General features: G+C 35.6%; 2 protein-coding genes across 6 annotated transcripts in view; one reads left to right on the forward strand and one right to left on the reverse strand.

The window, feature by feature from the left end:
• Positions 1 to 5,097: 5,097 nt before the first annotated feature.
• Positions 5,098 to 19,288, reverse strand: LOC139977599 (C-type mannose receptor 2-like). Of its 3 annotated transcripts, none has more exons than XM_071987008.1 (7): positions 18,954 to 19,288; positions 11,229 to 11,365; positions 10,324 to 10,371; positions 8,681 to 8,896; positions 8,230 to 8,433; positions 6,889 to 7,092; positions 5,099 to 5,435 (listed from the first exon to the last, which is right to left on the reverse strand). In XM_071987008.1, the coding sequence occupies exons 1-7, from the start codon at positions 18,968 to 18,970 to the stop codon at positions 5,263 to 5,265; spliced, it is 999 nt and encodes a 332-aa protein (XP_071843109.1). In that variant the 5' UTR covers positions 18,971 to 19,288; the 3' UTR covers positions 5,099 to 5,262. The 3 variants fall into 3 exon arrangements, with proteins under 3 accessions (XP_071843108.1, XP_071843109.1, XP_071843106.1); XM_071987005.1 differs by lacking the exon at positions 18,954 to 19,288 and adding an exon at positions 12,361 to 15,277 and having other exon boundaries at positions 5,100 to 5,435; positions 11,229 to 11,381; XM_071987007.1 differs by lacking the exons at positions 10,324 to 10,371; positions 18,954 to 19,288 and adding an exon at positions 12,361 to 15,277 and having other exon boundaries at positions 5,098 to 5,435; positions 11,229 to 11,381.
• Positions 15,442 to 26,909, forward strand: part of LOC139977595 (uncharacterized) — a 37,775-nt gene continuing 26,307 nt past the window's right edge. For all 3 annotated transcript variants that reach the window (XM_071986998.1, XM_071986999.1, XM_071987000.1), the window contains exon 1: positions 15,442 to 15,682. In XM_071986998.1, coding sequence (XP_071843099.1) covers positions 15,598 to 15,682 — 85 coding nt within the window. In that variant the 5' untranslated portion in view covers positions 15,442 to 15,597. The remainder of the gene's footprint in view (positions 15,683 to 26,909) is intronic.

Below are 26,909 nucleotides of genomic sequence, written 5' to 3' on the forward strand. Positions count from 1 at the left end.
TCTCATATTACATACTTTTGATTCAGAATTCTTTAGTTGGATTTGGTTACAGGCCACGAGACCGAAGGTCCGCGAGACCGAAATGAAGAAAAGGTCCGCGACACCGAAGGTCTTGGAGACCAAGGTCCGCGAGACCGAAGGTCCGCGAAACCGGAACTAGGCCCCGCGAGACCGAAACTATTACTAGGCCTATAATAGTGGTAAGAAAAATATTACTACTGGTAATATAACGTTGATAAAGCGCGTAATTAAAAAGAATTTACAGCCATTTCTTTTATCATAGTGGATACCAGTGACTTGCGCAAGGGGGCTGGGGCGGCTTACATTGATATAAGGCCTCCACCAGTGGCGTAACTAGAGGGGGCTGCAGGGGGAGAAAGCCACCGCTCTCAAAAGTATGCCCCCTGCTGCCCCAAACGGAATTTTATAATACAATATAACTTAATAATTAGATATAGCGATACCCTATTTAAAAAATATTGCCCCCCCCCTTGTCAATCTCTTTGACCCCCTCTGGAGCGTGGAGGTGGGAACCACTCAGTCGGGGGAAGTCACTTGGTCGGTTCAATCCGGGGAAGATTCTTACTGGGGAAAATGAATCGACAGACTACGCTATAGTGATTTTATTCTAAGCTGTTTAACACTTAACAGGTGTTCTCTTCTCTTCCACAGTCCCGATGTATTTTACAAATAATCTTTCTCGTCGAGTCCGCCCTTCGCATGCTCTGTTTTTTCGTTATATTTAAACTGAATCTACAGTAATGTATTTTAAAAAGGGACGAATCCTAACCGTAACGTTCACCAGTCAAAAATTAAGGGGTACGCCCCCTCAACCCCCTCAAGCACCACCCCCCCCCCCCCCGCTTTCGTCGCCTATGGTTGTTAAGGTTAAGGTCGTCTTATTACCTGCTTCTATTTTTTTCAAAATGTCAAATTTTGAAATTTTGTAGTTAAGTGAGAAAATACATGCAATTTTTCCGGACAATGTTCTGTTCAACAGTTGTTTCTTTCTGTTTTGCTTTCTTGTACTTGTTCTAGTATGTGCACGCAATCAAATCATAAAATGGTGTCATTTCAGGCTCCGGTCACTTGGCTCGGACCTTCAGTCTGGCCGGGCTATCGATGGACCATCCATAGACCATCGGTTTCGCGGACCATTGATTCGCGGAAATTCGGTCTCGCGGATCTTCGGTCTCGCGGACCTTTGGTCTCGTGGAATTCCAACGATGGATTTGCCTCTGACGGCGAGTTATGGAAAGATATGACTGTAAGACCGACAATGCCTGTATGGTGACGTCACACATTTTTCATGTGAGATGTTTTGACTTCGAATTTATTGGGGAACCGATCAAATATATTTATTAAATCTATTGAGATCGGTTAATACTTAATGAAAATTAAATTGAAACTTACGGATGCGGTTAAACTAGGATAGGTTAATTCGATCCCGTACATATCTTTTTTCTTTTCTCCCTTCAGGGAAAAGGAATTCAGAAGACATTTTTGTGGCTACTATAGGTCATGTTAGGAAAGCAGACAACAAACTGCTACTGAATTATAATGATGAATACGCCTACACGGAATACAACAAATTATTTAAGTTTACCTCTGATCTCTCTCCTTTGGAGGACGAAGACATTTTGGATTTCGTCACAATGACGTCATTAGCACAAACGGCTGCACCGTATGGACTATCTTACACTGAGTGACGCTTTAGTCGTTTACGTATTTTTGTGAATCGTGTATAGTCTCATAATTCATACCATGCACAATACTGGCTTATATTTTTTATATGTGGATTATTTTCCATTTAAAAGGAGAACTGTTGAGATTTATCGTTTGAACAAATCTGGAATAGCCTTCCTCATATCAAATTGTTTTACTAGACTGTATTTACTAGTTTGTACCATAAATGAAATAACATATCAATTTGACTGTGTCTTGTCCCAAAGGTTTGTGATTATCCGGCAGTTTTTAATCATTTCTTGATGATCTCAACAGTCCTGATAACTGCCAGGATCCATGCTAATAATATTTGTGCAAATCGTGGTCATTCCTCTATACGTGTGTGTGTGTCTGCCGTGAAGGTATTACAGGCTTATTAGCAGTGCCGGATTACCTGATTAGAGGATGAGGCGAGGACCAAAGCGACCGGATTTTCCAAGGCCAATTGTCTCAAGGTCAAGAGGGACCCATTGGTCCTCTATGGTTTTTCGTGAATAATACTCCACAAGATATACCAAGTTTCTATTTTGAGGTTGTGCCTGCCAAATCGGTGGATGGAGAAAGCATGTGTGGTCTATTCTCTATTGGATATAAAAGGGTGTTACGTTTGTTCTCATGAGGTAAGGGCTGTACATTTATCATAGAAAGACAAATATAGCTTGAAACGTAGTGTTGTTATGTCATAGAGAGACAAATTCACTCTAACCGCAGTATTGCTAGAAATCATACATTCGGACCGTCTATAGCAGGGTTTCCCAACTTTATCCCCCCCCCCCCCCCTTAGAACCCTCTGTGGATGTCAGAGTTGTCCACGAACCCCCAACTTTTCGAGACTCGACCTGAGTCATTATAATACTATAATACGCATAACAGTGCTTCGTAAAAGATCAAGTTCATAGTGTAATGTTGTAACGAAAAAAAAACAAGAGATGAACAAATATTTCATAGTTCAGTTATTTATCACATGCACGGTACTGTACTACTATGGCAACATATGCGTATGGAACGCGAAAAGAGTTTGTCGATAGATACAACTTTTGTACATTACTAAATAATATGATATATCAGATTTTAATTCAACAAAAAGTACTCTAGTTTTGACTTTCAGAAACGTCTCATGAACCCCCTGGGATGGACTCACGCACCCCCTGGGGTTACATGCACCCCATTTAGGGAAGCCCTGCTCTATAGAGCCTTTCTGACAAAGACAATAGGAAGCTGTGACCAATTACTGTGAAAATAAATCATCGAACCTACCACGGCTTACTAATCGAGTCCATTTAATTTCTGGACTCGGATTTGGATTTTCTGGAATCCACTACATTCGCAGTGAAGTTGCGGTGTTATTGTTTATTTTATGATTTAAAGAAAATAAGATGATGTATTTTTCCACTTTAGAGGAAGATTATATCTTTTAGTGAAATTTGTCGATGTATTCACAGGCAAATATAGAAGACAATTACAAAGGCATTTACAGTCAGAATGTGCTGCCATTAAAAGACTCAAAAATTTAATAAAATTTTTTTTTTATTAAATGACCCCTCCCCTCCCCCTCCCCTTCCCCTCGACCATGAGGTGATTTCTTTGACTTGCCCCTTTCAACGAAACCTAAAACATCTTAGTTGTTACAGTGTTGTTATAATGACAGTGGTCGTTCTACTATAGTCTAACACACTGCATCGCAGTATGTCAGTTACTCAGATGCATGACAAAACTGCAATATTGGACAACTAACTTTTGATGCCCTCAAATAATATGCTACGATGCATTACACATTTTGCCAATGACAAATAGTGCTGAATGCCATCCAAATGTGATCTTTTGCTCATAACAATTTTAAAGAACATGTTTTGGTTCAGTTATTAGAATTTATTAATAGGTATACACTTAGGAGCACGACGTCGGAAATGTGATCTTTCTCCTCATAACAATTTTAAAGAACATGTTTTGCTTCAGTTATTATAATTTATTAATAAGAAAAGTGGATAAACTGTAACATAAAGGTATACACTTAGGAGCACGAAGTCGCCATCACTGTAACCTTAAAGGAGCGTTCCATAGATAGTAGCATATTTTAAAGGTGAATATCTCAAACTAGAAAAGCTATAGAAACAATGCTTGTGCATTTTATCGTTCACTTTAATCCAAAAATACAAATTATAGTAAGAACAATGAGATTAGTCGAAAGTTGTTATGACTACAAACTTAAAGTTAACAAACTTAACATTTAATAAACATAAAACAACATTTTAGAAAAGTTTCTTGACTTGATAAAACGGTAAAAATCTCGCTAATTAAAAATATTAAAATAAATACTAAAATATTAGCAGTTAATTGATTATGTGTGCGTGCGCATATGTGTTCAAAGCATGTATTATACGTTGGTTTGTAACTATAGACTTATGTGTCATAAAGACTAACTTATACGCAATAATATTACAATCACACATTATAGTTATTCATAATGACGCATATAGAAACAATCAAATTGTAACACAAGTTTTGAACCCCCCCCCCAAAAAAAAAAAACCACACAGGAACAAAAAAATATATAATCGAAAGCTAGAAAAGTAGCAATAACAACAAACAAAACCAAACACACCCATACACAACAACACATACAAAGCATAGGCTAATGTTTATAATACAAACTAAACAGATGCAAGGCACTATCTAGATAAATTTGTATTCAATGATATCAATGAATGTGTAGCAAGTTGTATGACAGATATATATTTCAATAATATAGATCAACACACCAGAAAAATTCCACTTCATGACCGGTTTCGTCCTTTTGGGACTCACCAGGCGAAGGTAGGAATCGAACCCCGGATCTTTGTGTCACAGACCGAAGTCCGTACCACTCGACCACAGTGATTCTACTGGTGTACGAAAGCGTATACAACAGGCTTTGTATAACTTCTGATGAGGGCGTACTACTCAAGTGTTATGATTGTATAGAGCTCACTCCCGGTGCTTTTGAATCTGACAATTTACACAGAATTGCCACTTTATATAGGCAAGCAAAGCCGTAAATAAGAAATAAATGTGTAGCAAGTTTAAGGAACATGTCTGAGATGAGTTGGAATTGATGACACGATCGATTAACGTTAACGTGAAGGCATGTGCTATATATGACTTGATTTATTAAACCTTAAAGGAGCATTGTCAAGACGTATATTCGAAATGAATATCTTGCAAAGCAGCATAATTATCTTTCTTCTTGGACTATACAATCTTGTATATATATATATATATATATATATATATATATATATATATATATATATATATATATATATATATATATATATATATATATATATATATATATTCAGGATACTCCCTGTAACATTCACTATATAGGATTTTTAATTTAAATTATTAAATCTATGCATTGCATTTTTTGTCAAACGTAGAACTAAATGACAGTCAACATGAAGAACAACAACAGTAAAAATAAAAGAAAATTAAACAATCGATTAGGAACAAACAGTGGATATGTTTGCAAACAAACGAGTCTTTTATATTCTTCGTTTACACAGATGTAACATTTTCCACTAGCGTCGCTTTTTCACAGATGATGTAATATTCTTCATCACAGCTGGCTTCCTGTGGCAAGAGTGTATCAGCGGTGACCATGCAGTCATATTCTTCAAGACGTGTCGTGGAAAAGTGGTATGAGTAATCGTAATATTGGTACCAATAGTCTACGGAGAAGGCAGGAAATGGTTTAGACTTTAAGACATAACCACAGTTAAAGTTGAACGTTTTATTACGGAAACGTAACTGTGGGACGTTAAATATGAATGTAAGAGACTGATTTCGGTCAGCTTGCGGCTTTGATAAGCCAATGAGGCTTCTTCGCGAGTTCCTGCTTGCGGGAGGATCTAAAATACATACAGACATATATACATACATACATAAATGGTAGAATATGTTATATGGATGAGTGATAAAGACGTGATTGCTAGTGGCTCAATCATGCATGTCGCCAGTGATATTGCTTGCTTTAATCTAACCAATACTGACCAAAAATGACAAAGGAGGTACAACATGAATATTGCTGTATCGAATTATTTCCGCAACCGAAAAACTGATTGGAGTTTGTACACCAAGTTGAAGGGATGTAGCCCAAAGGGGGAAGGGGCAGGCAATGTGACTTATCGCACCACCCCCCCCCTTGAGTACCCCGAAAATGTTAATTAACTAATAGCATGAAATATCAAGAGCATTTTTTCAGGTTGAAGTAAGCCAAGCGACCCAACTCAATTTATCCTTTTAAAGTTTGTCTGCTACGTAATACAATACTCTTATCATTGTTTATTTCCTGCAACGTGGGAGGCATTTTGGGCCAAAATTTTCCTTATACATTATGATGCTCCGTTAAGTGTAATAATGCTTCCTTTTGTGAGAAGTGCCCCTTTTGAAATTCAGCTCCCCCCCCCCCTTCAAATTTCTCGCTACGTCCCTGCCAATATGACGAACGGAGCTTTGTCTACAACGGAGGTCGAACCAGTCTCATGCCGATTAAAGGTGATTCATGCTGGCGGATTCATGATGATTAATGGCTTTTTGAGACGAAAGTCATCATCGTTATGGCTTGTTTTTCGGATATTAATGTCAATCAATAGGCCAATACTACAAATGAACGTTATGTAGAGTTGTTACTGGGACCGCTTCATCAGTGGATATACATCAATGGTACAGTAGTGATGAATTTAAACTTAATCATTTCAAAGTTCATGCTTATAAGTCAGAAACACGAACGTATCCTCATGCAATTATATAGAAGTGTTCAATTAGACACTTAGATGTTCATTACAGGACATTTTTAGTGACAGTCTATTGTGTATATATGAAAACAAAAAATTCATATCTTTTCATTCGGGGATTTTTTTATCCAATGATTCAGGAGAAGTGAAATTTTGAGCCTCGCGCCAACTTAATCGAATCTATTTTGAACATTGGAGAACGATGAGCGCTGTGACGTCATCGGAGCACTTCGTTTCCATTAAGGGAGTAGATTTTGAACATGGTCATTAAACGATATGTAATTTAGACATGGATGACACATCAGTTCCTTGACTTTGTAGCATATATTCCCTACGTAAAGAAAAGACATGCATTGTAACAATGAACTTGTTTACACTGCAGACTTACCTGTGTTAGTGTTGGATGACAACCAAACTTTGTGTGAGTTAGCAAGGACACTGACAAATTGCCACTCGATCCAAGAATTCACAGACACAACGTCTCCACCGTTTTGATTACATAGACTCTTTGCGTCCGACCAGGTACGGTTGAAGGGGAAAAGCTTGTAACAACCTGAGGAGACGAAATTGCCATGCCATGCCGGTGGACAATCTGTAAAAACAATTGGCAGAGCATGACGTCATTGAAACTTGTGAGATGATCTGCAATTTATGGTTGAACGAATGAGGTTTTGCATTTTGATGAAAAAGTCTTTTTTTTTACAGATAAGAAATATTTCAGCTTCATGCCAGTTGAAAGGACAAATCAACATCAACATTCGGAAAAGGACCTAAAAAGATGTTAAATACTATCTACTATATGATAATAACACATACCAACAAAATTGTGAAGTATTTCTGGTAGTGATGAGAGTTTCATCTAGCAAAAAATAAAATCGTTCATCTTACAAAGTAATAGAACTCTACCATCACGATCAAATTTATGAGAGGGTGTTTCGCCTAAGGAATGCAAAATTTTATTCAGTTCACATTTAAACGGAATATCAATATGAACAGACCTTGTTCATGATCAACGGGCAGGGCGGCGATTTGTTTAAAATATTGGAGGGGGGGGGGGAACATTTGCTCGGGTGCAGGCGCGTCAGTAGCAACTTTCATCCCCAAATTCCGCGCGCTTCGTGATATTTTGTATGTATATGATATTAGTAACAATTTGCGACATGGCTAGACATGCGCGTAGCTAGGAATTTGCCAACTAAGGCTGGGGTGAGGCTTGCATGCACTCTATCTAAGCGTAGCGCCACCATGTTTGACGCGAAGCGTAAAAGAAAATTTTGGCTGAAAATGGCACTTCCCAGGCCTTGTTAGTTGCATCTAAGCATTTTCTACGCAGTATTTTCTACTTATAGCCACAAAAAAAATGCCACCAAATATTGGGGGGGGGGAATTAGAAACTATACCCCCACCTACAAGATTGGGGGAGACATGTCCCCCGTTCCCCCATGATCGCCGCCTATGTCAACGGGGACCCTCAGCCCCCCCCCCCTCCATGCACAAACACTTTTCATATATGTACTGGAGGAAGTACTCACATGTCTCTTTGCGGGTCGTGTGACCCTGGGGGTATCCCTCCCCCACCCCACCCCCAATTCACACACACTTTTCATATATGTACTGGAGGAAGTACTCACCTGTCTCTTTGGGGGTCGTGTGACCCTGGGGTATCCCTCCCCCACCCCACCCTCAATGCACACACACTTTTCATATATGTACTGGAGGAAGTACTCACATGTCTCTTTGAAGGTCGTGTGATCATATTCACAGATCACTGGGTATTTCTCTTGACACAACTCAGCTCTCAATATTCCCTCTGACGCTAATTTGACACAGTCTGAATGTGGCACGTTTGTGTGACTACTAAACCAGTTCGTATTGGGTAGAACCGGAAATGATCCGTTAGAGAGAGGCTTCACATTCTCCCAGTAATATGAATCTGCGAAGAGAGACATATTTGATGTTTGGGTTTCGATGTGCAAAAAACTGTGTAATAGTTTTCTATTTTGTGTCTAAAATATTCCGTGATATTTTAAAATATATATATATGTATATATATATATATATATATATATATATATATATATATATATATATATATATATATATATATACATATCTTGTGCTATGTAACCTCCAGTTTTTATCCTGTTTTTTTTTTTAAATCACAATGGCAATACACTCACTTTCCGTAGATATATCATTCAGTCCAGTCCAAACAATGCCGTAATCGCGAATGAATTGAGTACCGATAAAATCAAGTTCCGCCTCAGTCTCGATGAAAAGCATATGTCCACCCTTAAGTGAACAATAAGCTAGACCCCCATACCATGTTAGAGGTCCTGATATAAGATAACAACCGTCAAGAAAAGTTGATAGATAGGTGAAGTCTGACGGACACTCTGTAAAATAAAAATAAAATAACCATTGAGGCTTGTCAAATGCAGAGATTTGTCAAGTTGTTTGTCTTTCTAACTTTCAAATGATGAATACAAATGTTGGATAGAGTGAACTAGCTATGCATAAACCTCGAAACAAAAAATTAAATTATACGGCATCATAATACACTACAATATGGGGTAATAAATCAATTCTGTGTTACTTTAACTGTTGAATATTAAAATGCTAATTAGGTACATGGCTAAACAGAGAATGTTTATAATAGTTATATGACAGCTATTAGGTTATTAATTCATGACCTGTTAATAGGGTTATACACATATACACAACATACAGTATTAAGAGGTTAATCGTTGTTTTGTATATCCTACTATACTAACTACATATGTGACATGTCATAACATGTGACATGTGACATGTGACTTGTGACATGTCATCGATTGATCAGTTTCTACAATGCTACTATTAACAAATCAATTCGCTGAATATTACGTAAGTAAGAAGATCAACCACTATTACCAATCACGTATATAAATCAGTGATATGATTGCACGAAAATCAATGTATCCACTTACAAACGATTACTACATTAATGTATGACACGACAGCGATCATTTTGAACAAATTTAAAACAAAACTCTTCCGTATCAGAGAAGTTCCGTATCTTTAACGCTTTATTTGTTTTTCAATTACTCATTACTCTTAATCGCAGACAAAAGAAATTTGACGAAGATGGATTTTACATACTTTTACGATATAAACAATCAAATTGCTTTTGAAGTTCTCATTTTTGAAATCTTAGCACAATTTTAAAGGGGATCAATTAAAAATTAAAAAGTTTGAAAGTTCATTTAACCCTTAACAACCGAGGAATGACACTTGGTGGGCGTGATGTTTACGTATTGATTGAGTGAGATCATGCATGGTTTAAACAAATTTGCTCATATGGAGGAATTATCCGTTTGATAAGAACTTTGCTTACCTATGAAAGTTGCCAACTAATTAGTTCATTGTTTTAACTATACAGACCAGTTTATTTTTGGTAGGAAATACACATTGCTTTATTATAATTTTAAAATATGTAAGACAAACTGTGTGTGATATTTTCTGGGAAATACTCAAATAAGCAAAAAATAAGAAACAAAGATGGCTTGAATGTCATACATATGGAATATTTCATTATTTGAAAACATAACTAACCAATGCCACGTATTCGATATTATCATGATATGAATACGGCTGTATTTTTATTATTATATTGCAGTTAACGTTCCGCTGTGCATCTACATTATTATACGTGGGTAATGCATAAATTGTATGTATATATCATACAATTGTTACAAAGATAAGTCTCTTTGCAAAACTAACAATAATAAATTAAGGAAGGAAACTCTGCTTGAAATACTTTGAACAGAAAAACAAAGTTCACCTGAAGTTTCATTAGTCGGTACATGAACTTGTACTCCGAAAGATACGTCTATAGGGAAACATAAAAAAAGATTAGACGATTTAAAGGAATGTGATATTATGTGACGATCATGTTGGCTTTAGGGGAAGGTTATCTGTTATGAGAACTTACGAGGACGTTATAGTTTTTAGACTATTAAATTTCTGGTATTGGACAGGTAAAATTGTTACTGAAGTGGCTGAGATTTTAAACGCCAGCTTCCAACGGCCTAAATAATGATTCAAGTGAAAATACAGTGCTTGTGTATACACATGTCTATAGTCTTGGAATAAGAATCGGAATTTACTATAAAGAGGGTTAGTTCGTAAGACTGCTTCAAATTTAATTTTGGTACGAAATGATCAACGAGCCTCCCTGGTATCAACAGAAAAGATGAGCAACTTAAGTGTGTTCCAATCTTGACTGACTTTACCAATTGACTCTCACAGTGACGTACTAACACACAAATGTTAACTTTTGCCAAGGTTTATGCACCACGAAGGTTAAGCAAGAGTGCATTTTTCTTCTTAGGCCTAAATTTGTTTGATGAACTGAATACGAATAATAATAATAATCAGCAATTATGTTTACGTCACTTAATCGACCACAGATAGTGTGGGAGAAACCCGAAAGGGCTTACGGATCACAACTTAACGTCGGGTGGCTTCCAATTCAACATTTTAACTCATTTTGTTATTAAATTTAGAAAGCCATTTCAGAGGGAAAACCGCACCGTTGCTTTTGGATGAAAAAACACGTTACTTTATGACGTTACTTATGAAAAAACACGTTACTTAAGGTTCCGGGTATCGAACCCGGAACCTCCCGATCGCTAAGCCTCAGTGCTTTAAATATTTCCACTCGGCCACAGCACAGATGACACTTACCATACTTGAGTATGTATGAGATAACTGACGTCTCAGCAGTAGTGTTGACCCGTATGGTGCTCCCGGTATCATTACAATCCTCGCGAAGGTACTTGAATGTAGTTGGGGTTATCTGGTATCTCAGGTAGCAAAGTTGACTGATATCGGATTCATCTATTCTCATAAATCAAATAAATATGTGGATACGTTTAGAAGCCCCTAATTTGTCAATACAAATATATAACTTTCTCTAGAAAACAAAAGTTAAAGTAAATTTTATTGCAAATCCGGCGTTACTTTTAACATATAACATGTTTCTCATCTGTGATCTTTTTTTCTTTTATTTTGCACACGACTCTCTCTCTCTCTCTTTCTTATATGTTATTAGAAAGAAGCAGAGAAATCATATATATATATATATATATATATATATATATATATATATATATATATATATATAAATGAAAATCGTAATGAGTTGGAAAATCAAGAACAGTGAAAAAACTTTCAGCCTCCACCGGGATTCGAACCACGGGCCTCCCGCTCTGTACGCGGACACCCTAACCACTAGGCTATGGACGCTGATTGTATGTCCAGGGGCCCGAAACCGGTAAGGAAGACCGTAATTCCACTGTAGGCGTTTGTCACCTATATCGAACAATACTAGTTCTGTTTTTGGTGACATATTTTGCCCTACTCTAGAGATCAAACATGATGCTATCCAACTCGAAAATCATTTGTGATTCCTAAAGCCGGATCCAGAGATGTATATATATATATATGTGTGTGTATATATAAATATATATGTGTATATATATATATATATATATATATATATATATATATATATATATATATATGTATATATATATATGTATATATATATATATATATATATATATATATATATATATATATATATATATATATATATATATCTGAGGTAATATAATCGAACAAGGGGAACATAACTTTATAAAACAATCAGAATATCAAATATTTCCTTATGCTATCTTTTCTTGACATATTCTACTCCGATATACGATATGAAAAATGAACTTTATTAATATCGTCGATAAGTTCTCCAAAAAAAGAAAGAATAAAAGAACAAAAATCTATTATAATTGTATATAAATTAAACATTAAATGTTACCGTGTATTGTTCCATCAGCACCAGCCGCAGAAAGAAGAAGAAGGAGAAGTAAAACACCTGCAGATTCTGACATTGTCCAGAGATGTTCATTTACTTAGTTTGTGGTCGTTGAGGAGTACACTCGATCTCCCTGCCAATATTCAACTGGTTGCAGCTCAAGAAGTTAAATATTACTTTAGTTACATTATGCAACCAGTATAGTTATATGATGTAAAAGATGGATTTTCATTCTTTTCTAAATTTTATATCAATCATCGATCAGAATACCATTATAGTTCCAAAGACAATCCTCGTCACTCCTCCGCTCTTCTTTACTAACCTCTTTGATCACTTCAAGTTTTGATAACTTAATGGTTTCATTCTTTACTCTTGGTGCCATGGTTGACATCCAAGGATGACATTAAAAGCTTTCTTTGTTGTTCTCTGTATAGTTACACTAATTGCAACAATCTGATGAAAAGGTAGTAAATGCTGCCACAACGACTGTATATACTTATTAGAGCGATCGATTAATGGCCGAAAAATATCAATATTATATTTTTATCACAGAATTTTGACTTATTATTATTATTTCTTTGTTAAGTTTTATATTTAGTAATTTAGTTTCACGGACATAAATTCTTCAATCCATACAGGTATATATATTTCGAACCCTTGATACATGCATGTATATAGCTGATCTTGGGAACTGTCGATTTTTTTTTAAAAGTGGTGCAATCAATGTTCATAAAACTTTCCTGACAATTTTCCCTATTCGAATTTGCATCCGCATAAAATGTGCAATAAGGTTAACTATAATTCTGTACATTTAAGTATAATAGGGATGTTACCCTTTCCCTTTCACATTCCCAGTGATTCGTTGTGAAATGAAAGTATGATACTTTCGAGTTAGATAACTAATAGCTGTATAACTCTCTGTTTGGTTTGACTGTTTAACAATAATATTTGTTGAATATGATACACCTGTGTCCTGTTGTTTCTATGAATTAAGGAAAATGTTTTAGTTGAACCATTAAAGAAGTTTTAAAATGGTGGACATGCACTGGCAAGCCGTCGTCATCAGCCAGTCAGCCTTAAAGGTGCTTTACTGTGATGAATCATATTTTAATGCTGAACAACTCCAAAACCGGAACAGCTATATAGAAGCATTTAATAGCCCTCATCTTTATTCTTTTTTTTCTTTCTTTTTTCGTTTTTCTTGAAGGATTACCTATCAAGACTGAACTGTTACCTAAATTTATCCTTTCACAATCATGCTTGTGCAGCGTCTATTTTATAGCTTATTCTTAAAAAAAAACAGACGTATTTTTAATAGGACGAGTATACATTATATGCTTTGCAGGATATGATTTTGAAAGTATATATTAATATTTGTTCCTGAACAATACCGCTAAATATGACTCATATAATATATACTGTCTTTTTTTATTACTTACGTATCGTTTTACTACAGTCACGTCTCGCTTAGAAAAACAATTAAGTTAGGTCAATATATCCTTGAATAAACAAAATATAAAAATATGAAAATAAACGAGGATCTGAAAGAAAACATCATGCGCTTCCCAAAATCCAAGATTTTATAAAGACAGATTAAAAAAAATATATATATATATATATATATTTCTGATCAACAACATGACACGATTAACTAAGAATTTCGACAGTATAGTCGCGACGGAGCGGGAAAGAAGCATTGGTGTGTACGGGTGGCATGAACGTGGAGGGATCGAGTCGATTAACTTTCGACTACCGGGCCGAGATGGGCCTATACAATGTGTTAGAAGTGAATTATGTCGGTATAGCCCTATGTAGGAGTTCAAGAGCCTGACTGACGGGTAGAGTAGGAGGGCTGAGTAGAGGACATGGGGTATAGGTGATGATGAAGGTTGGGGGTGGACGGTGAGTGGTGTGTAGCGGAGGAGACTGGAGGATACAGGGGAGGGCAGGGGTAAAAGCTTGAACCATCCGCTTACTGTGACACTGAACAGATTCTCAATGATGGACGACATTTTACCCGCAGGCTGTGTTTTACGCATCATTTCAATGTCTCCGATGATAGCCTGAGCGAGAAGCCTGCTGCCTTCATCCATCCGTCCAGGATTAGTGCCTCTCTCAGACCCAACACTATTACTATTTTAGTTCCACACTAGTCCATTCACTACCCTTAACCTGTGGCGTTTTCACCAATAGCTGTGAACACATGCTAGCACTATAGCCTGCATCCCATCTTAGCCCCTCCGTCCACACCTCCTTTCCCTATGTTTCATTGAAATTTATGAGCAATTGGTTATAGCATTGTTACACTGATAAACAATTTTCTTATGATATTATTACACTACCATGGTTACCGCCTCAAATCTATAATGAAATTGTCTTCTTATTCCGCATGGATCAAATATGACACCGTTCAGGCCGAACGATTTTTGTTTATTCAGATGTGCCATTGATTGACCAATCTGAACTATAATCACATAATAAAGATACTACTAATGCAATAGCAAAACTACGGAAGCTTAAAATTGCCAACAACAAAAGAAAAACTTTGCCCCATAAGTTGACATTTTTCAGTAAATTGTTTAGATAACAAGATAATATCTTTCAAAAATCAGAAAAATGTTGGATTACTCAGTTGCTTTAACCGAGCAATTGAACAATTTTCTGCAAATTCTTTAATTGATAACTTATCATATCTCGTCAATTCAACATTTTTCTGCAAAATGTTCAATTGTTCACTTCATTCCCTCTGAGCAATTTAACAATTTCTGCAAAATATTTCATTGAAAACTTATCGTATCTCGTCAATTCAATATTTATCTGGTTATCTAAACAATTTACTGAAAATGTTGACTTATTGGGGAAAGTTTTCTTATCTTGATGGCACTTTAAAGCTTCCGTACAAAACCTTTTGTGAAAGATTATTAATCAGCCACTTACACTAATATATAAAACGTTCGAATAAAGACTACTTGTGACCTTTGACAGAGTATCTTTTGTACAAACGTAAACATTGGCACTACACACAGTCCACTACAAAGTATGCTATGTTATTTGCCAAAGAACTAGGTACTTACTCAACCGAGGTACAAAATCCAACACACTTCACAGGACTAGCATGAACGATGCATACCAGTACTTAGTTCCGGGTTTGTAAATCTTCATAAAACATAGCGAAAGCGTTCGGGGTGGTGTTTCAAAGGTACCAGACTGCAAAATGAATAACAGATCTACAGAGGAAAGATGAAACCTCCAACATTATGGGCGTTGGTGCTGATGGGCGGTTTAGCAGTTCCCTTGTGTACTGCTATGCCAGCGGGAGTTTCAGGTACAAAATAATTTAAAGATCAAGGGGCTAAATTAGGTGTGTTATAGTTTAAGTTTTGGCCTAGGCCCACATTAGAGCTATATATGAACTTACAGTGCACTAGCTTATACTTGTTATAGGCCTAAGTTACGTCTTTATTTCGAACTCTTTATTTCGAACTCCAATGTTGTATGATTACCCCAGTAGCCCACATCCTACAGGGTTAGGCTATACCAATGTAGTTTAGTGATGTAATATATTGAATTTACATTGGCCTAAGTAAGGACTCATAATCACATCTGAGTGACTTGTGTTAATCCTGATATAGGATTTGGTATCGGCCACATGCATCAAGTATGTTGAACTGTTACAAGTATTAGTGACTGTACAAGTGTCTAGGCCAAAGGATCAAAGTACAGTACTGCAGTTATCTCATACATGGACTTAATAACATAAATTAGGATACAAAATGAGCAGAATTTTCACGCGATGGGTTCAATGTTGATACCTAACAATAGAGTAGTATGACTTACCTCAACCTGTTTGTGAACTCTAAGTTTGGGACAACAATCAAATATATATGAGACCCACAGAAATGGTGGTTTTACCCTCAAATACCTGGAGGTTTGAACTAGATGCGATAAGTAGTCCTGGACCTGAAGGAAAGCAAATCTTTATGAATTGTAAATTGTCACGTTAAGGAAAACTGGGCTTTCATCTCATATCTTAGTAAGTATCAAAGTATAAGTATCAAAGTATTTGAATTATAGATGTTCTGTACATGTGTAGCTTATAACATCCAGTTGATCTGTAGTGGCTTCAAATTGATGGGTCTTCATGCTGAATTCTCTGACTTTGAAGCATTTACAGTATCTTACAGTATGAAATATAGTATCCATGCTCATTCAATTTGTTTTCTTTCTCACGTATGCATGTACTGTATACACAAACATGCAAAAGTCAGTACAGACTGTGTTAGATATACTCTACATTATACAGTTATAATACTTGAGCATAGTAAACATAGTGGAGACTGGATAAAGCAAAATATTACGAACCATGGTTATTAACCGAGTTATGGTGAACATTTGAAAAGAATACAGTGGAACGAAAAACAAAATTTACGAAAACTGGAAGATAAACATGAAATTGATTGTGTAGTATGGTTAGTACAGTACAGTATGCACAGTATAGTATATGCCAAGACCTTTCATTTAAAGGATTTTTATGATATTACATAACATCATAATTGCTACTTTTGAAATGGCCACTTTTTAGTGTTTTGGACTACAATGGCCCTGGGCCATGATAGTCTATATGCAAATTCAACAGTGAAAGAACTATTAAAGTGCAGTTTCTTTTCTGGCCTTTTTTATCCATCTTAGGTTAGTCGGCCACTTTCCCAACCTTAGTGAGTTCTAATGGATTTCAGGGCTAACACAGCTCTACGTAGGTCTGGTTGAAGGGGATAATTAGTCCAGTTTCACAAATTGCAAATGATGGCAAATTTTCAAGTTGCTTAGTCTACAAATTTACAAGTCGATGAACATACATATACATAGTTTTCTACACAGAAATAAAGTATTAATCTATAGATTGGAGAAGTAAAGCTACAGTAGAGCCTTTCAAAATGCTGCATGTCAAAATCTAGAAGTAAAAGCGAGACTATTATAACTAATCTATTTGATATTTAACTAATTGATGGAAATGTAATTTATCTTCTAGACAATGACCTATGGAATATATATACTCTAAAAAAAAAAAAAAATGAGATATCAGTTTCAATTAGCATCAGTCAAAGAAGTTAATAATCAGAATATATCAACTGAAATCAATTGGCCATATAAACATATATTTTCATAATAAGGTGTAACCCCGCAAATAATCTGGTGGTCCAATTTTGCGTGGCAGTTTTGAATTCTCAGAATTTTGTCTGGCTTTATGAAACTACAACTGTATGGTTTCTGTGAAAATAACATTGTACTATATATGTTTTCCCCCCTATTTTTGCATAGCATATTGCCATTGTGATAATGGATATACTGTAGATTATTTGTACAACTTGCAAGTTTTACACTACAGTACAATATTAATGTTCGTTTTTGTATGAGACAAATGCACAGTACAATCCTTAATGTGTAAATATATATACTGAGTACCTACAGAGGGACGTAGATCTAACAGTGCTATTCTCCTAAAGCCACCAAAAATTAAAAACCAAGATGTATGGTGAGCTTTCTTCTTTTAATTTGCAGGCCCCAAACTCTGGAACACTCTACAGGGCCCACCCACATTAGGAATGCCAGGCAGACACTTTTAAGAGCATCTTAAAAACTGACTAATATTCACATGCTACACTCATTGGACCTTATAATTTTTTTGTTCTGCTATTTGTTCTACTAAATTCACAAAGTAACCTGCTGTAGGCCTAAAGTATCTGAAATTCACAAAATTACCTGCTGTAGGCCTACAGTATCTGCAATTCGCACAACCTGCTATGAGGGCCTAAAGTATCTGTAATTCACACAACCTGCTATAGGCCTACAGGCTACAGAATTCACACAACCTACTATGGGCCTATAGTATCTGTAATTCACACAACCTACTGTAGGCCTACAGTATCTGTAATTCACATAACCTGCTGTAGGTCTAACATGTCTGTAATTCACACAACCTGCTGTAAGCCTACAGTATCTGTAATTCACACAATTACCTACTGTAGACCTACAGTATCTGTAATTCACACAATTATATACCTGCTGTAGGCCTGCATTTCACACAATTACCTGCTGTCGGCCTACAGTATAAATCTGTAATTCACACAACCTGCTATATAGGCCTACAGGCTACAGAATTCACACAACCTACTATGGGCCTCTATCTGTAATTCACACAACCTACTGTAGGCCTACAGTATCTGTAATTCACATTTATAACCTGCTGTAGGCCTAACAAACTGTATCTGTAATTCACACAACCTGCTGTAGGCATACAGTATCTGTAATTCACACAATTACCTACTGTAGACCAACAGTATCTACCTGCTGTAGGCCTGCATTTCACACAATTACCTGCTGTAGGCCTACAGTATCTGTAATTCACATAACCAGCTGTAGGCCTTCAGTATCTGTAATTCACACAATTACCTGCTGTAGGCCTGCATTTCACACAATTACCTGCTGTAGGCCTACAGTATCTGTAATTCACATAACCAGCTGTAGGCCTAACATACTGTATCTGTAAATCACACAACCTGCTGTAGGCCTTCAGTATCTGTAATTCACACAATTACCTGCTGTAGGCCTGCATTTCACACAATTATCTGCTGTAGGCCTACAGTATCTGTAATTCACACAACCTGCTGGTTGACAATATTCATAATACATATTGCTATGAGACAGATGCACAGTACCTGTAGCCTAGTACTTACTGTAATGGTTGCACTGAGACAAGGTACAATACAGTATGTATGTATTGTTATTGGATGCCATTCAATAGATACAAAGACTAGACAGTTATTTGTATGCATTCAAACAGACCTGGGGTGAGACAATTTATAGGTGTTGTCATTGAATATTATTCAATGGATACATGCATTATGATGTATGTTTTCAAACTGATTGGGTGGGTGGGGGGGGGGGTTAGATAATTTACAGACTGGTATTGTCATTGAATGTTATTCAATAGTTACATTTATGTCACATGAATCAGGGTTGTAAGCTTTCAAACAGACTTGGGGTGAGCCAATTCACAGCTACTGGCATGGAATGTTATTCAATAGATAGATACATATTGTTTGTTTTCAAACAGACTTGGTGTTAAAACATTTAAAGAATGGTATTGTAATTGAATGTTATTCAATAGATACATAGACTATAGAACACTTTGGTTTCCAACAGGCTTGGAAAATGGAGTGCAAAGCTTGAGTTCTGTACATGTACAGTAGAATAACATTTGTTATGAGCAGTACTAGTTTATGAGGACCTCAAGTACGAATACAGTGCAGTTGGTTAAGCTTTCACATAATAGTGTAGACAGTACTGTACTGTATAAGGCTGCTGTACCTTGTAAATTTTCAAACTTCTCCCAGTGCAGTACATGTACAAATCGAGTTGTTCTTACTGTAGAAAAAACAAAGAGCTTCCTTTCACAACTATATCCATGGCTGCTAATTGAATTGGAACTTAATCAGATTATATTGTGTCCAAGAAACCCCCAAAAAATTAAATAAGGTCAAGTTCTGCTGTGTATGAGTTAAGTAGGAAACTACTCTAGTACATGCATTTAGTACTGTACATGTATACGTACTAAATATGAGTATGCCTACAGTATTATAATAGGCTCAAGTCTAAATTCCAAATATATATATAAATAATATAAATATATATAAAAATATATATATAAATATATACATATAAAATAGCAATTTGAGTTACTGTAATATTGTGCAAACTACATGACTGTTCTTGTAAATTTGCATGTCAGTAGCACAATAGTAAGCCCCCATCCAGTAATACAGACTCGTATAATTTATCTCAGGGTCATGAAACCTTTTGAATATCAAACTATATATGCAGAAATTGTCACAAAAGTAGCGAATTAACAATTTCACTCTGAGAGCAGTCGAGTGTGCGTGAAGTGCGGTGCCATGTAAAACGAAGTGCTGCAAAGTTGCTGATAAAACTGACTGGTTTTTGGTTTTAACATGTTTGCAAACAATTTAGTCGAGTACTGTACAAAACTGTGCACACTGTATGTACATAAACATACTGTAGTTTTTTATACATTTGTTTTTTAAAAGTTATTGTGGTGCATCATGGTAATTGTTCTTTTTATTGTGATGGGCACACTTTCTTTTAGGTCAGGACATCATACATAGATCTGACCCACCACTGCTCTACTACACATTGAACTTTTCCCGGGTCGAGCGAAAGTCTGCCCATTGAAAGTAAAAAGTTCATACTGTAATGCGTCCAACTTTCCTTTTACGCACCATTAATTCTACTTTTATTGCATGAGTGGAAAGTGATCAGGTGAATTGAGAAAAAAATTTGATACCCTGTATGTTGAGGATTGAATCACATGAATGAATATCAAGTACTTTACAGTAGCATATAGTCTGTATCTCATGGAATGTCAGTCGATTTATAAAAGAATAAGAATTCATAATTAAACACACAAAAAAAAAAAAAAAAAAAAAAAAAAAAAACTAAAGGAAAAATAAAGGGTGTCCAACTGTAAAGTGATCAAAATTGGCAATCTAACATTATTTTTCACTAATTGGGGAATCTTTTTTGTTTCAACTAAAACTCAATTTTGCATGTATGTGAAGATGCACATGTGCAGTATTTGATACTAAAAACAGATATGGTGGCAAGTTCGTTTTCAGAATAATTCAACTAATTAAAGTAAATTATTAATTCATATCATAATTTATGATAATTTTGTCCGGGATTTATAACTCTGATATGGAAATTTAGTGAATTGCCGACCAAAAGAATGTTGGAATCGAATACGTTTTTAGAATGATTTCATAAGATTGGTTTCCACTTTCTTGAGTAGACAGAAGGTTGTTTAGTATACATGTATACCGTATACATGTTAACCTGAAAATTGCAAAAAATGTTCAACACATTACTTCTTGTAGTTTTCAGTAGTGAAAACATTTGACAAAACTCCACAAGCTGCTTTACAGAAAGAAGATTGCTATCCATTTCTTTATATACCCATAGTGTAGACATACAGTATATAATTATAGTTTTTACAGATGTGAGACTGTTTACAATACAAATTTATAAGCCATATGGATCCTGGATCATCTAACTTTGGAATGTTTACATTTTGTGCCAAATTTGTTTTTCCTGTTTAGCAAACCGGAATGCTCGCAAGTTGGTACAAACAGTCATGGAGCTTTGCTTTCATAGTCTTGAAGCTTTCAAATGTCAAGTGTACAAATGAGATGCAGGTTCTAGAACATACTCTACTGTACTGTGCCATGCTGTGCTGTACTGTACTTTATTTTACTGTACTGTACATTAAGTATACTGTACAATACTGTACAGTAATTACTGTGCTGTACTGTACTGTAGTGTACTGTAATTACTGTACTGTGCCGTGCTGCACTGTGCTGTGCTGTACTGTATTTTACTGTACTACAGTAAGTACTGTACAATACACTGTGCTGTACTGTGCTGTATTTTACTGTACTGTAATTACTCTACTGTACTGTAGTGTACTGTAATTACTGTACTGTGCCGTGCTGTACTGTGCTGTGCTGTACTGTATTTTACTGTACTACAGTAAGTACTGTACAATACACTGTACTGTATTTTACTGTAATTACTCTACTGTACTGTACTATAGTGTACTGTAATTACTGTACCGTGCTGCACTGTGCAGTGCTGTAAGTACTGTACTGTATTATACTGTACTGTAATTTTTAAACTGTGTATTTAAATTTCTTTCATGTGCAATACTCAAACGTGCATGTTTTTTCATTTTTCATACTCATTTATATTGTATTTAATTCTGTATTTTTTACTACATATTTTGTGTCATATTTTTATATTTCTTTTTTGCTGTTACATAGCGTTTTAGAGCACTTTTGTGGATTTTACGCTTTACAAAATAAATTATTATTATTATTATTAAGTACTGTACAATACTTTTACTAATACTGTAATTACTGTGCTGCACTGTGCTGTACTGTGCCGTGCTGTACTGTACTGTGCCGTACTGTACTGTACTGTGTTGTATTATACTATACTGTACAGTAAGTACAGTGTACAGTACAGAACTATACTGTACCTGCCAGCTATCATAGCTTTGTACTATTTACCTTGTGACTCACAGTGAAATTGTTATTGGTCTCCAAATCTCGCTAACAAAATATCCAAGCCAATAAAACGAAAGTACAAGCAGATTTACATCATGAGGTCTTGAATAAAACAATATTAGTTTTACATGACTTTAATTTTAACAACACACGTGTTGGATATTAAAATCTCCCTGTTCTAGGCACCGAATGCCAGTTTTGTTTTTCTTTTCTTTTTGTGGAGAGGGGGGTGGGGGGGGGGCAGGGAATGAATCTCTGGGATTACACGTTTGGGGGTTGGCAGCTTTGCCATGTGCAATAACATATAATATCCATTCCTCCTATTTTATGTCAGTAAGGTATTGTACTGTATGTGTCTGTTTCTTTACTCGTGTACACTACAGTGTTCAACCAGGGAGCTGCTACTCTAACTTAGCAGCTCCCTGGTTCAACTCACAGATTTCAACCTTGAGTACACTACTGTACACATGTATGTAGTTATAGGCTACTATGCCCCACTGCCTAAAATCAACATTTGAGCTCATTTTGTGGAATTTTCAAGGTTTAAAGTATTCTTTCTACCTCTCTCAGCATTGTAAATATTCATATTAATATATTTAGTTCATGGTCATACAGTATCTAGTGTAGAAGAGCAATGCTTGGTGTAAGTATACATGTATTGTAATTACTGTATACTGATTATATACAATGTAACCTTGGTGATTCTCAGTGGTTCAAGGCAAACTCAGCAATTGATTAATATTGTAACAGAGGATGAGTAATTATAGGCTACAGTATATATGACAAAGTAGTGTGAAACTGTGGTTTCTATGAATTGTAATTAGCATGCAGCATTAATTCAAGCACAATATAAAATTTATATGTGTTTGAATAAATTAGAGACTTCCGGTAACAACACAGTCCAATACATATCTTGGAGGGACAGTTCAGATCACAGAATATATACTGTACTGTATGTACTGTAGTTTGGGCAAAGTTACAGTATTAAACTGTGAAGTTCAGTGTTATTTACTGTAAGCAATTATAATGCATAAATCTGCATTGCAATTTTATCATGCCATACAGTACCTTACAGTGTACATTAGGGATTCAATTAACTTTGTGACATATTATTCTTCATGTTTCAAATTTTAGCACAATTTGAGGACAATGTGCCAAAAAAAGGAGTAATATTTTAAGTTTTCTTTTCACTTTGTAAATTGATGCTTAATGCAGTATATATACTGTATACAGTGCATGTTAGTTAATACAGGCCTAGAGATAATGTATTTTGACTGGACTTTGTTAGTTGCCAAAATTTGCTGGCCAGTTAATGTTTCTGTGTTTCTCCCAGTAGACATTTAAGTTTGACTGAACTTAATAAATAATGATGAAAAAAAAAATTCTGCACATGTCTCTTTCCTATAACCTCAACCTCACAACATTTCAAGTGGGGAAGAATTCTGGAAGATTTGACTTTTTCAAATTCTGTGGTGTACAGTACTGGATCTTGTGAATTATGGATAGATCTGGCAATGTTCAACAGAGTGAAATGATGTCAATTTCATCTGAAAATGCAGATTGTTTTTTCATATCACATCTAACACATCACTTATTCACAAAGGAAATAAATGTTTTTTTTTCTCCAGAAAAAATTGCATTATGATTCAAATTGATATTATTTTAGCTACACCAAATGGCACCTTAAAGGAAATACTCCAAAATTGATGTAAGTTTTATTTCAAGGATCTAGATAAACAAGAAGGTTACAATGTAAAGAAAGAAAATTTTAAAACTGAAGACCAGTCAAAATTTAAGTTTACATTCTATCAATGATATTTAGAGTTTAGGGACAAGAAATTTGTTTATGGTACAACTCACAGCATGGACAATATTTTTGGCTTAAAGATCTACTTTTAGAGTTTCATTCTCTGATGACGTTTAAATACCTTTAAAAGTTACATTAAATTTACCAATTTTGTGAGCTCAATTTTTCAAATGAATCACCTCACAACTGGATCCATTTAATATCGTATCGTATGTATTTTGTATGTATTTTAGATCCTCCTGCAAGCAGGAACTCACGAAGAAGCCATCATTGGCTTATCAAAGCCACAAGCTGACCGAAGTCAGTCTCTTAGATTCATATTTAACGTCCATGATTATGAATTGTCAATTGTCAACAGCTCTGTAACTGGACGACATAAAATTTTGGAGTGACTCTGACTCGGGACCTTATAAGATTGAAAGGCACCGGTGTTAACCTCTGAGCTAACACTCCTCATGTTATCCATTCTTTTGTCAAGTTAGTCTTTGTCGAATTAAAGAAAAATTGTTTTTAAACAAGCTTGTGTCATGATGGAATTCCTGGATACATGTGTCTGTAGTTTGTGGACTTTTAAAAGTATTTATAGGGTAATGAAGCTCTGGGGTAATGCACTGTGTATTTCTACACCATCAAATGATATATTTACAGTAGTTCTGACAAATTTATATAATATTAATTAATAAATGGTAATGTACTTTATGACAGCCCTAGGGGTATAGTAGATTGGTGCCAATTTACATATATTGAATACAGACTTGCTGTACTGTACATTCAACTTAGAACTTCGTACAATAGGCACTTGTAATTTGAACTTGTAAATTGCAAATTACATTACAAATTGAAAGTTTCGATTTGACCGATCATCTCAATAAAAATTAGGTCAAAGGTAAAATTGTATAATATTTCAAATTTGGATGCTTGTTCTTAAACTGCAGGAACAGAATATTGATCCAGGAAATAATTCCGTGTTCAAAAGTGGGTATACAGTAGCAGGTTTTTGAAGGCTCTTAAAGATTGTCTCCTATAAATTACCAAATAGTTCCAGCTGTGCACAAAAAAACAATAACAAAAAGACACTGCTCTATATGAACATAGCAATTTCACCACTTTGCATAGTATATATAATGTGATACTGTTTAACACCTTGAGTAAATATTCCAATACTGAAATTCCTTGTTCCTGGGTCCTGACCTCAGTCCAAGTAAGTCTTTATGACTTCCTGGTGGCACAGCTTTTTTCAGGTTGTTGTACAGTACTGCATAGGGTATGTATGGTAGTATTGCAATTTCTGCATACCCTCCTACTGTACAGTACAGTAGTGTAGGCTACATTATATGTAGAGTACAGTATACTACTTGCTATGTACAGTAACTAGCTTATATGTGCAGTATTACTCCACAACGGACCAGTTTTATGCAAAATTATTTACAACAAGCCATTCTGTACTATGAGTGTATGACAGTAACATACAGTACAGTGAGTGATACTGGCAGAATAAAAAAAAAAAAAAATTGTATGGTAAAATAATGCCTTAGAAAGTGATTAGTTAAATATAGATATTGCATGGTCTGATGTTGTTATCAGGATGTATGGTCACCACTATCCAAACACTGGTTAGTTTGAATCACTCGGGTAGGTAGGGCAGATGCAGAGTGACTCATCCTGTAGTTCCTGCCTTGTGGCTGATATATCTTCCTGGATTGATCATTGAATAGACCTCCAGAAATGCAGATTTGCTTATCCCAGGAAACAGAGAATACTGTACGATTAATTGCTGGCCTGCAGGATTTTGTCTCAATACTGTCCTGTTGTGTAATAGTTGGTATATTAATACTGCTCTACATACTGTATGTAAATGTTGACTCGGCAGGTTGGTGGATTTGAATGCAATTACTGTATATAGTATGCGGGCATTTACTTTTACTGTACCTTAGTACCTTTTGTTGACCTCTGTATGTGTGGAAACAAATGGAGAAAGTGTGAATTGAAGTACAATGACTATGGCATCATCCTACAGTACACAGAACAGTAGAATTTTCAAGTGAAATTAATTGCAAAAATGTAATCAGTAATGTCCTTGCAACAGATATAACCACTGACCTAATATCCAACTTCCACCATCTCCAGCATACCAAAAAAAAAAGAAAGTTAGTAATTACAATAACATTGTGAACAATGAAATTTCACTAAATTGTTGCACGACAGATAAGGCCTTTGTTAGGAGATTTCCTTCAATTCAGATTCCTTAAATTCAGATAAAATTATATTACGAACATTTGTCAACCTTTCTTATTAAGTGGGACTCTGTGAGTACAGTACACTTACAGAATGACTCATGATGTCAAGACTTGTAACACCAGTACACCTGTATGAGTGCACTAGTTGACCTTGGGTATGAGTAAGATGCGAGTACTGCACGGGGCTCTGAGCATTTAGTTCTACTCGTGAGAACTTACGGTTTACAAGCTTGTACTACAGTAGTACTATCGTACTCAGTATCTTTACCAGACTACAAACATGAAAACAAAATCCAAAAGCCAGAGGGTGAGTACATATGAGTACAGTACTGTATGTTCTCTACATACAATAGTAAGTACATGAGTATA

This window comes from Apostichopus japonicus, chromosome 12, assembly GCF_037975245.1.
Source record: "Apostichopus japonicus isolate 1M-3 chromosome 12, ASM3797524v1, whole genome shotgun sequence".
Classification (NCBI taxonomy): Eukaryota; Metazoa; Echinodermata; class Holothuroidea; order Aspidochirotida; family Stichopodidae; genus Apostichopus; species Apostichopus japonicus.